At 57.4% G+C, this 14,230-nt stretch overlaps 1 protein-coding gene across 1 annotated transcript in view; it reads right to left on the minus strand.

The window, feature by feature from the left end:
• The window catches only part of KHDRBS2 (KH RNA binding domain containing, signal transduction associated 2), a 61,361-nt gene that overhangs the window by 33,366 nt on the left and 13,765 nt on the right, over positions 1-14,230 (minus strand). The window contains exon 2 of the mRNA XM_054169489.1: positions 9,632-9,759. Coding sequence (XP_054025464.1) covers positions 9,632-9,759 — 128 coding nt within the window. The remainder of the gene's footprint in view (positions 1-9,631; positions 9,760-14,230) is intronic.

Genomic DNA, 14,230 nt, shown 5'->3' on the forward strand with positions numbered 1-14,230 from the left:
CTTTCCAGCCACTCTGACCCCAGCCTGTAGCTCTGCATGGGGTTGCTGTGGCCAATGTGCAGAACCCGGCACTTGGATGTGTTAAATCTCATGCCATTGGACTCTGCCCATCTGCCCAGCCTGTCGAGGTCCCTCTGCAGAGCCTCTCTACCCTCCAGCAGATCAACTCCTGCCCCCAGCTTGGTGTCGTCAGCAAATTTACTGATGATGGACTCGATGCTCTCGTCCAGATCATCAATAAAGATGTTAAAGAGCAAGGGGCCCAGTACTGATCCCTGGGGCACACCACTGGTGACTGGCTGCCAGCTGGATGTGGCACCATTCACTACCACTCTCTGGGCTCGGCCCTCCAGCCAGTTCCTAACCCATCTCAGTGTGCTCCCATCCAAGCCATGGGCTGACAGCTTGGCCAGGAGTTTGCTATGGGGAACGGTGTCAAAGGCCTTGCTGAGGTCCAGGTAGACTACATCCACAGGCCTCCCCACATCCACCAGGCGGGTCACCTGATCATAGAAGGAGATCAGGTTGGTCAGGCAGGACCTGCCCTTCCTAAACCCATGCTGGCTGGGCCTGATCCCAACCCCAGCTCCCTCAGCCTCTCCTCACAGGGCTGTGCTCCAGACCCCTCCCCAGCCTCCTTGCCCTTCTCTGGACATCCTTCAAGAGTCTCAACGTCCTTCTTAAACTGAGGGGCCCAGAACTGGACACAGGACTCAAGGTGTGGCCTAAGCAGTTGCTGAGCTCAGCTCAGCTGCAGGACATCCTCCAGAGGGGTGCTGCTAGCAGCACAGGCTGCAGCAGGCACCACCAAGCTCCCCAGTGGGGAGGTTTGCACAGGTATGGAAGGAGGCACTGAGCCTGCAGCACTGCAAAGCACAATCAACATGTGGCTAATTGGGCTCCTTCCTCCCACAGGCAGCAATTCCCTGGTCAGAGCAATAAACACCATCTGCTCCTGGCTAGCTGGCAGCAGCCCACCAGCACCTCTCCAACTGCGGGAGTCTGGAGGGGACCTTCCCATCTGCCATGGGAAATGGCCCAAAATGGTGCCAGGGGAGGGTGAGGGTGGGCAGGAGGAAGGATTGCTTTGCTGCAGGAGTGGGCAGAGAAGAAAAACAGAAAGAGCTGGGACCTGCAGCCTTGGGTGTCAGCCTGAAGGCTGCAGTGGGACAGGGGACAAATGGTGGAGGAGAAGAGACTGAGGGAGCTGGGGTTGCTTAGCCTGGAGAAGAGGAGGTTCAGGGGAGACCTTCTTGCTCTCTACAACTCCCTGAAGGGAGGTTGTAGCCAGGTGGGGGTTGGTCTCTTCTCCCAGGCAAGCAGCACCAGAACAAGAGGACACAGGCTCAAGCTGTGCCAGGGGAGGTTTAGGCTGGAGGTGAGGAGAAAGTTCTTCCCAGAGAGAGTTGTTAGCCATTGGAATGTGCTGCCCAGGGAGGTGGTGGAGTCCCCATCCCTGGAGGTGTTTAGGAAGAGCCTGGCTGAGGCACTTGGTGCCATGGTTTAGTTGATCAGATGGTGTTGGGTGATAGATAGGTTGGACTTGATGATCTCTGAGGTCTTTTCCCACCTTACTGATTCTGAGGGAAATGGCCCCAGGCAGTGCTGCTGTTCCATGTTCTCAGTACAGCCCAGGGAGAGCACACAGAGTGCCAGTGCCCCATGTGCCCACTACCATAACCATGCTTGGAAGGGACCTCACAGCTCACCTGGTTCCACCCTCCCCTTTTTACATCAGGCTGAGCACCCCCAGCTCCCTCAGCCTGGCCTCACAGCAGAGCTGCTCCAGCCCTGGGATCAGCTTTGTGGCTTCCTCTGGACTCACCCTGCCCAGGGACACCTCTCAGCTCAACTCAGCTGCTCAGGGCCTCATCCAGCCTGGCCTTCAACACTCCCAGGCAGGAGGCAGCCACAGCCTCCCTGGGCAGCCTGTGCCAGAGTCTCAGCACCCTGGCACTGAACAACTTCTTCCTCAGCTCCAGCCTGCCCCTGCTCTGCCTCAGCTCCAAACCATTCCCCCTTGGCCTGTCCCAGACACCCTCAGCAGAAGTCTCTCTGCAGCCTTCCTGCAGGATCCCTTCAGGTCCTGGCAGGCAGCTCTGAGATCCCCCTGGAGCCTTCTCCAGGCTGCACCCTCACACCAAAGAAGCTTCTCCTCGTGTTCAGATGGAATCTCCTGGCTTCCAGTTTGTGCCCTCTGCCCTTTGTGCTGTCCCTGGGGGCACCACTGTCAAGACTCTCACCACCCTGGCACCGAACACCTTCTTCCTCAGCTCCAGCCTGCCCCTGGCTCTGCCTCAGCTCCCAACCATTCCCCCTTGGCCAGCCTGTGGCAGTGCCTGCCCACCAGTCCCAGCTCCCAGCCAGTCCCAGATGCAGGCATTTGTTGGCTCTTCCAGGAGGAGGAGGATGAATTGAAGTCCCTCAGTTTGCCTTCTGCCTTTGAATAGCACCACATCCATGGGCAGGGGGTGGGGTGGGGGGGGGGAGAGTGGAGAAGCGGAGCAGCGCAGCCACGCAGGCTGAGCTGCACAGGATCCATAATAAATGGCTACTTTATCCCCAATAAATATTTAATTGATCCAGAATAAATATTTCATCCCCCTCCAAAATAAATATTTAATCTTTCTTTTCTCTTGACAGGATTTCCAGGCAGCTGCAAGCCCTGGCTGGGAGGCAGCTGGCAAACTGCCTGATAATTACGGTGGGGGGGGGGGGGAAGCACTGAAGAGCTGATGATTATCACCATAAAAAGCAAGGAAATTGGTTTAGAGCAAATTAGGAGGGCCAGCAACGGGTGAAAAATGACTTCAGAGCCGCTCACAGCCCGGGCTTTATGGCAAGGCTGAAGGAAACACGACACAAAACATCCTTTCAGTGCCACAATTCCCACCCACCCCCCCCCCTCCTCCTGCACCACCTGAGGCTTCCTGGGGAGAGGAATCGCTGCCGTGAAAGGCAGTGACTGAAAGGCTGAATGGTGCCCAGCTGCTCCTGCCGGCCACGGAGGGGGCTGGGAGCGCCGGGCTGGCAGCTGCTCAATGGCAGCTTTTAGGGCTGATCAATACCTTCGATCTGACGCTAAAAGGGATTTTTTTTTGCATCGGGATGCATACAAAGAAATCGCAAGTTAAGCCCTTCCAAAAGCTTTTCCTGTTGCCCTAGAGTGCCTCAGGCTGGAAGGGAGCTCAGAGCTCATCCCCTCCACCCTCCCCACCATGCCCAGGGACACCTCTCAGCTAGGCTCAGCTGCTCAGGGCCTCATCCAGCCTGGCCTTGAGCACCCCCAGGCAGGAGGCAGCCACAGCCTCCCTGGGCAGCCTGTGCCAGAGTCTCAGCACCCTGGCACTGAACAACTTCTTCCTCAGCTCCACTCTGCCCCTGCTCTGCTTCAGCTCCAAACCATTCCCCCTTGGCCTGTCCCAGACACCCTCAGGAGAAGTCTCTCTGCAGCCTTCCTGCAGGATGCCTTCAGGTCCTGGCAGGCAGCTCTGAGGTCCCCCTGGAGCCTTCTCCTCTCCAGGCTGAGCACCCCCCGCGCCCTCAGCCTGGCCTCACAGCAGAGCTGCTCCAGCCCTGGGATCATCTTTGTGGCCTCCTCTGGCCTCACTCCACAGCTCTGTGTCCTTCTGGTGCTGGGGACAGCAGAGCTGGAGGCAGGGTTGGAGGTGAGGTCTGAGCAGAGCAGAGCCCAGGGGCAGCATCCCCTCTCCTGCCCTGCTGCCCACACTGCTCTGGCTGCAGCCCAGCACACAGCTGCCTGCTGGGCTGCAGGAGGGCACTGCTGGCTCCTGGGGAGCTGCTCAGCACCCAGCACCCCCAAGCCACTTCCTTCAGGGCTGCTCTCAACCCACTCTTCAGCCAGCCTGGATTGGTGCCTGGCCAGCCTGGATCTGTGCCTCTCATTTCCTTGTCAGCAGAGCCCCCACTGAGCAGAGAGCCAGAGGTAATCAATGGGACAGCTTCTGCCAGCAGAACTGAGAGCAGTGTCTGAAAACAAAGGCTGCAAACCACCCACTAAGCACAAACAAACATTTACTGGGAGCTGTGCAGCTCTCCCCAGGCTCTACAGAATGCTTCCTGGCAGCTTCAGTGCCTGAAGAGGCTCCAGGAGAGCAGGGGAGGGACAAGTGCTGGGAGTGACAATGGCTTTGAGCTGGGGGAGGGCAGATTGAGACTGGAAAGGAAGAAGAAATTCTTAGCAGTGAGGGTGGGGAGACTCTGGCACAGGCTGCCCAGGGAGGCTGTGGCTGCCTCCTCTCTGGAGGTGTTCAAGGCCAGGCTGGATGAGGCCCTGAGCACCCTGGGCTGGTGGGAGGTGTCCCTGCCCATGGCAGGGGGTTGGAGCTGGATAATCTTTAGGGTCCCTTCCAACCCAACCCATTCCATGGTCTCTAATCCCAGATGTTCTAAGCCATTCCTGCACACCCTGCCCTGAGTTGCTCCTCAGTCCCAGGGATGTGCAAATAGTTTTAACACAAACTCTTCCCCAGCAGCTTCATTAGGAACCTGTAAGCATCACCTCTGCTGTTCCTTCCCCCAGCCTGCTGCCCATATGTCCCTGGGTTACCTGCAGGCTTCCCAGCAGGCAGCACAAGCTGGCAGGGTGAGGGATGGGTTGGCTGGCAGGGAATTTCCAACCCCCAGCTCATGCATCACCACGGCTCACACAGCTCTAATGGCTCCTCTGGAGTGAGGAGGAGAGGATGCTCCACTCAGGGGGACTAATCAGAGCCTCTGCAATGCTTCAGTGACCCAAATTGCACTGCAAGTTGCACAAGTGCTTCTCCTGCCTTCAAGAAAAATGGGGATAGGGGGGGCTCATTTAGTTCCTCTCAATTACAACTTGCTCTGCAAGAGCAAACCCTGGGGAGCAGCCAGAGAAGGCAGGACATGAACAGCAGGGAAGTGATCTCAGTGGAGAACACACCTGAAGGGTTTGCAGAGAGACTAAAGATCACAAATGACCTTCAGTACAGGGCTCAGTTTGGGCTCCTCATTCCCAGAAGGACATTGAGGGCTGGAGCAGGTCCAGAGAATGGCAACAGAGCTGGGGAAGGGTCTGGAGAAGAGGGCTGGGGAGGAGCAGCTGAGGGAGCTGGGGGTGTTGAGTGTGGAGCAGAGGAGGCTGAGGGAGACCTCATTGCTCTCTGCAGCTCCCTGAGAGGAGGCTGCAGGGAGCTGGGGGTTGGGCTCTGTTCCCCAGTCTCAGGGGATAGAAGGAGAGGAAATGGCCTGGAATGTGCCAGGGGAGGCTTAGGTTGGAGAGGAGGAAAAACTTCCTTGCTGCAAGAGTGGTCAGGGACTGGCAGAGGCTGCCCAGGGAGGTGGTGGAGTCCCCACCCCTGGGGATGCTCAAGGCCAGGCTGGATGATGCCTTGAGCAACTTGGGCTGGGGGGGAGGTGTCCCTGCTCATGGCAGGGGGCTGGAACTGGATGGTCTTGGAGGGTCCTTTCCAACCCAACCCATTCCATGTATCTCTGGAGTTCAGTGCCTCTCCACTCCCTTGACTTATTGGCTCTCCATAGTGACTCTGCCTTCCCTCTGCACGCAGACACTCTCTCCTACCCTGTGATAAATCCCAGAGAGGAGGCTCCAGCACCCCAGGATGGATGGGGTCTTTTTTATTCATGAAGCTGGCTGTCAGGCTCAGCTGAAAAATGTGAAGCATCTTGTATGGATTTATTCCCCAGCCCAGGAAAAGGGCTGTGCAGTGCCAGGGATGGCTACAGCAGGCACCACTGCTCCCTGCTCTGGGCATCGCTTCCAGAGCTGTGCCACGCAGCGGCCTGGAGCTGCCCCTGCTGGGGCTCCCACCTGAGAGCTGGCAAACAGGCTGGCTGCAGGAACACAGCAGCCACAACTCACACAGGAGCTGCTGCCTCTTCTGAACACTCCTAACAAAACTCAGCACGCCCCTGAAGCCTCACAAGCACCTCTGCACCCTGGGGACAAGGGCTGCACAGCACCACTGGTGGCTCCTCAGCATCTTCCCAGCCCTGCTCCCTCTGGGCTGAGAAATCTGCTTTTAGCTTTAAACCAGGGCAAGAGGGAGGCTTGCCCAAGGGCTCTCCATGGCTGTGGGCAGGTTCTGCATTCTGGTGGCACTGCCAAGAGTGCAGTTGGTGCCTTTGTGAGGTGCTTTCATTTCACCAACTTCAGAATTCAGAGGACCACAGAATAGGTTGGCTTGGAAGGGACCTTCAGGATCATCTAGATCCAAATACTTACCTTGGGCAGGGACACCTCCCACCAGCCCAGGTTGCTCAAGGCTTCATCCAGCCTGGCCTTGAACACCTCCAGGGAGAAGGCATCCACAGCCTCCCTGGGCAAGCTGCTCCAGTGTCTGCCCACACTCAGTGCCAAGAATTTCTTCCTCCTCTCCAGTCTCAGTCTCCCCTCTCCCAGCTCAAAGCCATTGTCCCTCCTCCTGGCACTCCCAGCCTTTCTAGGAGGATCCCTCCTATCCTTTCCCTCCCTGCTCTGCAATACATCAGGAGCACAAGTGAAGAAGTCACCAGTCCCTCAAACCCAGCCCTGGACTGATACCCAGGATTGCACCAACCCAGCTGCAGCACCTTGCCCTTGGCCTTACTGGCCCTCATAGAATAAATAAGGTTGGAAAAGACCTCAAAGATCATCAAGTCCAACCTGGCACCACAGACCTCATGAGGCTCTCCTCAGCCCCTCTTGCAGAGGGACCGTGCCAGGCTGGACAGATGGGCAGAGGCCAAGGGCAGGAGATTGAACACAGCCAAGTGCCAGGTTCTGCACATTGGCCACAACAACCCCATGCAGAGCTACAGGCTGGGGTCAGAGTGGCTGAGAGCAGCCAGGCAGAGAGGGACCTGGGGGTACTGGGTGATTAGGCTGAACATGAGCCAGCAGTGTGCCCAGGTGGCCAAGAGGGCCAATGGCATCCTGGCCTGCATCAGGAAGAGTGTGGCCAGCAGGAGCAGGGAAGTCATTGTGCCCTGTGCTCAGCACTGGTGAGGCCACACCTTGAGTCCTGTGTCCAGTTCTGGGCCCCTCAGGTTAGGCAAGATGTTGAGTTGCTGGAAGGTGTCCAGAGAAGGGCAACAAAGCTGGGGAGGGGTCTGGAGCACAGCCCTGTGAGGAGAGGCTGAGGGAGCTGGGGTTGCTTAGCCTGGAGAAGAGGAGGCTCAGGGGAGACCTCCTTGCTCTCTCCAGCTCCCTGAAGGGAGGTTGTAGCCAGGTGGGGGTTGGTCTCTTCTCCCCGGCAAGCAGCACCAGAACATGAGGACACAGTCTCAAGCTGTGCCAGGGGAGGTTTAGGCTGAAGGTGAAGAAGAAATTCTTCCCAGCAAGAGAGATTGGCCATTGGCATGTGCTGCCCAGGGAGGTGGTGGAGTCCCCATCCCTGGAGGTGTTTAGGAAGAGCCTGGCTGAGGCACTTGGTGCCATGGTTTAGTTGATTAGATGGTGTTGGGCGATAGCTTGGGCATGATGATCTTGAAGGTCTCTTCCAACCTGGTCTAGTCTGGTCTATTCTATTCTATTCTCTCCCCTCCAGGCTGTCCAGGTCCCCCTGGATCCCAACCCTTTTTCCAGCTGCAGTAGAGGAAGACACCAAAAGAAGAGGTCTCTTGTTGCAGTCCTCCTCTGCTCAGGGGTTCCCACAGGCCTTCACCTTTCGGCAGGAGCTGGGCAGCAGATCCAGAAGCGGCTGCCCCCCAGCTTGGTTATTGATCTGTGGCAGAGCAGCAAACACTGCAGAGCTGCAGCCTGAATATTGAAACATTTCTGCCAGTGTATTAGGAATGAAATTAATAAGCAGGAGGGGAAGCAGAGATTAATAAGAAACTTGCTCTGAAGTAGAAATTAAACTGCATACAACTCAAAGATATTTTCCCCCTAATATCTTGAGCAGCTTAATTAGAGCCTGGCCCTTTCATCACTGAATCATTTTTATCCCAACACCTTTTCAAGAGATTTTTCTGAGCCTTAAGCACTTGATGCAAATTTCCTGTGATCATTTTCTCCCTAGCAGTGGCTCCAGAGAGGAGAGCTTTAGTGCAAGCAGCAAACACTGTTAAAGTCCAGATTCAAGCCCAGGACAGAACCTAGGGGGAGGGTTTGCCCCTGCAGTTCCTGGTGCTGTGTGGAGCAGAGCCTGTGGGCAGCTATGGTGTTTGGATAGGAGGTTAAAATGGCTATGATTGAAAACAAAGCCTGAGTCCCTTGCCCCTGATTCACAAAGCAGTGACATTTTAGTTAAAGGATGGCTCTTGGCCAGCCTGCTCTAGTGGGAGGGGTCCCTGCCCATGGCAGGGGGGGTTGGAACTGGATGATCCTTGTGGTCCCTGCCAACCCTGACTGATTCTATGATTCTGTGAGATGCAGGTTCAAGATCCTTGAGGCCTTCAGCAACCTGGGGAGGCCCTGAGAACCTGGTCCCAGTGGGAGGTGTGCCCATGGCACTGGATGATCTTTAGGGTCCCTTCCAGCCCAACCCACTCCACGAATGGGGGGGGGGGGAACATTCCTTGTTCAAAGAAGCAGCACCAGTTCCAGTGCACTGATTATCTCAGTTAAGAGTTTTCTGCCCTCACTTGTCCCAGGCTGCTCTGTGAAGAGTTCAGCTGAAGAGCACAAGCAGCACAATCTCTAGACTCTTGTTGGTAGCAGCCAAAGTTCCCACATCCATGAGTGTAAAGCACAGAATGGAAGGGAGCAGCTCCACAGAGAAGGACCTTGGAGTGCTGGTGGGCAGCAAGTTCCCCAGGGGACAGCAATGTGCCCTTGTGGCCAAGGGCATTCTGGGGGGCATCAGGAGAAGTGTGGCCAGCAGGGAGGGAGGAGCAGGGAGGTTCTGCTGCCCTCTGCTCTGCCCTGCTGAGACCACAGCTGGAGTGTTGTGGCCAGTTTGGGGCTCCCCAGATCAAGAGACAGAGACCTGCTGGAGAGAGTCCAGCAGAGCCTGCAGAGCAGCTGCAAAATGTACTTGAAGCAAAGAACCTTGAACTTGAAGGTGTCCAGAGAAGGGCAACAAGGCTGGGGAGGGGTCTGAAGCACAGCCCTGTGAGGAGAGGCTGAGGGAGCTGGGGTTGCTTAGCCTGCACAAGAGGAGGCTCAGGGGAGACCTTCTTGCTCTCTACAGCTACCTGAAGGGAGGTTGTAGCCAGGTGGGGGTTGGTCTCTTCTCCCAGGCAACCAGCACCAGGACAGGAGGGCACAGTCTCAAGCTGTGCCAGGGGAAGGTTAGGGTGGAGGTGAGGAGAAAGTTTTTCCCAGACGGAGAGAGTTGTTGGCCATTGGAATGTGCTGCCCAGGGAGGTGGTGGAGTCCCCATCCCTGGAGGTGTTCAAGAGGGGATTGGATGTGGCACTTGGTGCCATGGTTTAGTCATGAGGTCTGTGGTGCCAGGTTGGACTTGAAGGTCTCTGAGGTCTCTTCCAGCCTTGGTGATACTGTGAACCCCAAAACTTGTATTCACTTCAACAGCATTACCGAGAGGCCTCAAGACAGAAGGCAGAACAGCCTGAGGCTAAGAAGCAGGCAAATCCCCACAGCAGCTGCATTTCTGGGGGTCTGCATGCCAAGAGCCTCTGGAATACAGCTCAGGGTCTGACTTGTTCTGTCCAACAAGTGCCAGGCAACCCCCAGTACCTTTGGGTATTGTTTGACAGGGATCAGGACTCTTTCTGCCAGCTTGATGTTTTTGTTGCTGATGACATCCAGGTATTTCTTCTCTTCGTCTTCCTTCTTGCCTTCAGAGCCTTGGAATTTCTCTATCTCTGAAAGAAACCAAAGAGAGGGGCAGTGAGTGGTGGGGGATTTGCCACCTCAGAAGCTTGCTCCCTGCAGAGCTCTCCTGCTGCTCTCCCTGCCCTGGCAGCTGCTGCTGGCATGGGACCGGCGCCTGGCGCCGCAGGTTCCGCTCGAGCTTGAAGGCCAAGAGCAGGTCGTGCTCTCACCTGGCTGGTCCCCAGCTGACCCTGAAGCCAAGTGATCACCCTGGGAGCAGAGGGGGCTTAGGGTTCTGTCAGCCTGGCGAAGAGGAGACCATCCTCACAGCTCCCTCGGCAGCCTGCAGCGGGGCAGCCTCCAAGGGCAGCAGGGACCCAGCGGAGCAGGCTGCCCGGGGCAGCAGTGCCAAGGCAAACAGCCTCACTCCTGAGGAGCTCATGAGGAGGCTCAGAGGGCAGCTGTGGCTCTGAGGGACACACAGTGCCCAGGAGGCCAGCGTGGAGGAGCGGAGTGACAGCAGCCTGGAGCCCACACAGCTGCCGCCCACTGCACAGAGCCGCAGGCTGGGCTTGGAAGGGACCCTGTGGCCACTGCTGCTCTGCAGGCTGTGTGGCAGCCCTGAGGGGGCACAGTGCCTGTCCCCCAGCACTGGGCACAGACCTCTGCAGGTGGGGCCACGAAGGAGGCCTCTCCTGCAGGCTCCATTGGAGGGCACAGAGAGGGGACAGGAGCAGGCTGCAGCTGCTGCCCTGCCAGGCTCAGGCTGTGCTGCAGAGAGGCCAGGAGCTGCCTGCGCTGCTGGGGCACAGCCACAGCTCCTCAGCCTCCACTTCAGCTGCCTGGCTGCTCCCAGCCACTGCAGCTGCAGGCCAGGGGCTCTGCAGCTCTCCTCACAGGAGGACTGGGCAGAGGGAGCAGCCTCCAGCAGCGGCCAGGCTGTGGCACAGGACGACCCTGAGGAACAGATCTGCCCCCATTTGCCTCAGCCCCATCCAGGACCAGGCCCTGGGGACGGTGCTCTACCAGCAGTCCTGCTGGGCTGCATCAGCTGTGGGCAGCCAGGAGCTGTGCCTGCCCTGTCTGCCAGGGCTCCTGCTGCTGCCTCTGCCAGCGCCTGGCACCCCACACCTACAACCACCCACAACCACCAGCAGCAGCACCTCAGGCTGGCCTGAGGGTCTTGCAGCTTCACTTGGGCCACAGCAACCCCAGGCAGTGCTACAGGCTGGGGGCAGAGTGGCTGAGAGCAGCCAGGCAGAGAGGGACCTGGGGGTACTGGTTGAGAGTAGGCTGAACAGGAGCCAGCAGTGTGCCCAGGTGGCCAAGAAGGCCAACGGCATCCTGGCCTGCATCAGGAAGAGTGTGGCCAGCAGGAGCAGGGAGGTCATTGTGCCCTGTGCTCAGCACTGCTCAGGCCATACCTTGAGTACTGTGTCCAGGTCTGGGCCACTCAGTTTAAGAAGGACATCGAGATCCTTGAAGGTGTCCAGAGAAGGGCAACAAAGCTGGGGAGGGGTCTGGAGCACAGCCCTGTGAGGAGAGGCTGAGGGAGCTGGGGTTGCTTAGCCTGGAGAAGAGGAGGCTCAGGGGAGACCTCATTGCCCTCTACAACTCCCTGAAGGGAGGTTGTAGCCAGTGGGGGGTTGGTCTCTTCTCCCAGGCAAGCAGCACCAGGAACAAGAGGACACAGTCTCAAGCTGTGCCAGGGGAGGTTTAGACTGGAGGTGAGGAGAAAGTTCTTCCCAGAGAGAGTTGTTAGCCATTGGAATGTGCTGCCCAGGGAGGTGGTGGAGTCCCCATCCCTGGGGGTGTTCAAGAGGGGATTGGATGTGGCACTTGGCACCATGGTCTAGTCATGAGGTCTGTGGTGATAGGTTGGACTTGATGATCTTGAAGGTCTCTTCCAACCTTGGTGATTCTGTGATGCTGTGATTCAATTCAGGCTTCCCCCAGAAGTGTCTTTGAAACCTCCTGTGCCTGTCTGGGGAGCTGGCCTGCCCCAGCTATGATGACAGCTGGGTGCTGGCAGCTGCACTCTGCAGTAGTCCCTTCCTACCTCTTACCTCTCACTACCACACTTCAGAGCAGCTCAGACAGCACTGTGCCTGTCAGCTGAAGGCACACCTGGGAGCTGCTGATCTGTTCTTTCTTTATTTCTGGTTTCCTTCATAGAATCACAGAATGGTTTGGGTTGGAAAAGCCCTCAGAGATCATCCAGCCCAGCCACCAACCCAACCCCACCATGGCCACCAAACCCTGGCCCCAAGGGCCATGGCCACAGCTTCCTGGAGCACCTCCAGGGCTGGGGACTCCACCACCTCCCTGGACAGCCTCTGCCAGTCCCTCACCACTCTTGCAAAGAAATGTTTCCTCCTCTCCAACCTAAGCCTCCCCTGGCACAATTCCAGGCCATTTCCTCTCCTTCTATCACCTGAGCCTAGGGAGCACAGCCCAAGCCCCAGCTCCCTGCAGCCTCCTCTCAGGGAGTTGTAGAGAGCAAGGAGGTCTCCCTCAGCCTCCTCTGCTCCACACTAAGCTCCCTCAGCTGCTCCTCCCCAGCCTTGTTCTCATCTGAGCATGGAACTACTCCTAGAATGGAGGAAGCAGAGAGTGTGAAGATTTACTCAGACCAAAAAGGCAGGCAGCAAAGCTCACCAAGCATCCAGAGTGGATTCATTTCTGAACAGAGCTCTGGATGCCCTTGACTTTAACAGCCTGCAGCAGCTGTGCTGCTGTGATGTGGAAGGAAAAGCAAAGCAGCCCTCTGTCAGGAAGGGTTTTCTGTACCTTCTGCTGTGTTAAAGTCCTTTCAGCCAGGCACTTGAGGAGATGCTGAGGTGCTCTCCTGGAGCAAACAGCAGTGTTGTGCTACATGCTCTGTGGAGTGGAACAGAGCAGGGGTGAAGGATGAGTCAATCAATGGCTCAGGAAGTCCCACAGGGAGATCACCACAGAATTTAGGTTGGAAAAGACCTTTAAGAGCATCAAGGCCAACTGCCAACCCAGCACAGCCACATCCACCAGGTCCCTCAGCACCACACCTCCACAGCCTTCCAGTGCCTGCAGGGACGGGGACTGCACTGCTGCCCTGGGCAGCCTGGGCCAGGCCTGGGCAACCCTTTCAAGGAAGAACCCTCAAAGCCACGAGGTTCCTCCTCATCTTTAGATGGAACTTCCTGTGTTCCAGGTTGTGCCCCTTCTCAGTCAGCCACATGAGGAGAACACAGCCCAGGATGATGGAGGACTGGGACCTCGCAGTTACAGCCACCCCAGGCTGCCCTGGGTGGCTCAGGAGCTCTCAGCCTGCCACCTGCCCACGGTGTCCTGCTGCAGTGTTCTGTGGGCACAGGCATGGGGGTGACACTCCAGAGGGCACTGGCAGAAGGCTGAGGCAGTGGCATGGTGATTTAGAGGGCAATTGCATGCCCCACACAAAGGACAGCAGGGGAAGTGCAGCGGCACAGACAAAGCCAGGAGGAGCTCGGCACAAAGGCACAGTCAGGGCTGGGCTTCAAGCTTCTGCTTAAAAGGTGATGACCCTCCAGCCTCTACATCAGCCTGGAGCCTACTGAAACCAGACACTCATGGAATGGGTTGGGTTGGGAGAGCCCTGCAAGAGCATCCCACCCAGCCACCAACCCAACCCCACCATGGCCACCAACCCCTGGCCCCAAGTGCCATGGCCACAGCTTGCTGGAACACCTCCAGGGATGGGGACTGCACCACCGCCCTGGGCAGCCTCTGCCAGTCCCTCACCACTCTTGCAGCAAAGACATTCTTCCTTCTCTCCAACCTAACCCTCCCCTAGCACAATTCCAGCACACTTCCTCTCCTTCTATCACCTGAGGCTAGGCAGAAGAGCCCAACCCCCAGCTCCCTGCAGCCTCCTCTCAGGGAGCTGTAGAGAGCAAGGAGGTCTCCCTCAGCCTCCTCTCCTCCACACTAAACTCCCTCAGCAGCTCCTCCTGTCTCTGACCACTCTTGCCCTGCTCCTGCTACCCACACCACTGCTGCTCCAGGCCAGGCTGCTGGTGGCCTTATTGGCCACCTGGGCACCCCCTGGCTCCTCTCCAGCTGCTGGCACCCAGCACCCCCAACTCCTTGCCTGCTGGGCACTTTCCAGCCACTCTGTCCCCAGCCTGGAGCCTTCCTGGGGTTGTTGTGCCCCAGGTGCAGGACCCAGCACTAGGCTTTGCTGAGCCTCATCCCTAATAGCCTCAGCTCATGGATGCAGCCTGGCCAGGTCCCTCTGCAGAGCCTTCCTGCCCTCTGGCAGATCACCACTGCCACCTAACTGAGTGCCATCTGCAAGCTGCCTGAGGCTGCCTGGCTGCCCCCACCCTGCCCATCCATCCCCACTGCACAGTGCAGGCTCAGTCATTAGGAAGGGTGGCACTAAAAGCTCACCAGAAATATTTTATCACACCCCATTAAGGAATTCATCAGCAGGCAATCAGAACAGATTAGCAGCTGAGGAGCACTTCAAAATAGAAACTCAGTTGGCTTGAACCTCTCCAC

This window comes from Dryobates pubescens, chromosome 2, assembly GCF_014839835.1.
Source record: "Dryobates pubescens isolate bDryPub1 chromosome 2, bDryPub1.pri, whole genome shotgun sequence".
NCBI classification, from domain to species: Eukaryota; Metazoa; Chordata; class Aves; order Piciformes; family Picidae; genus Dryobates; species Dryobates pubescens.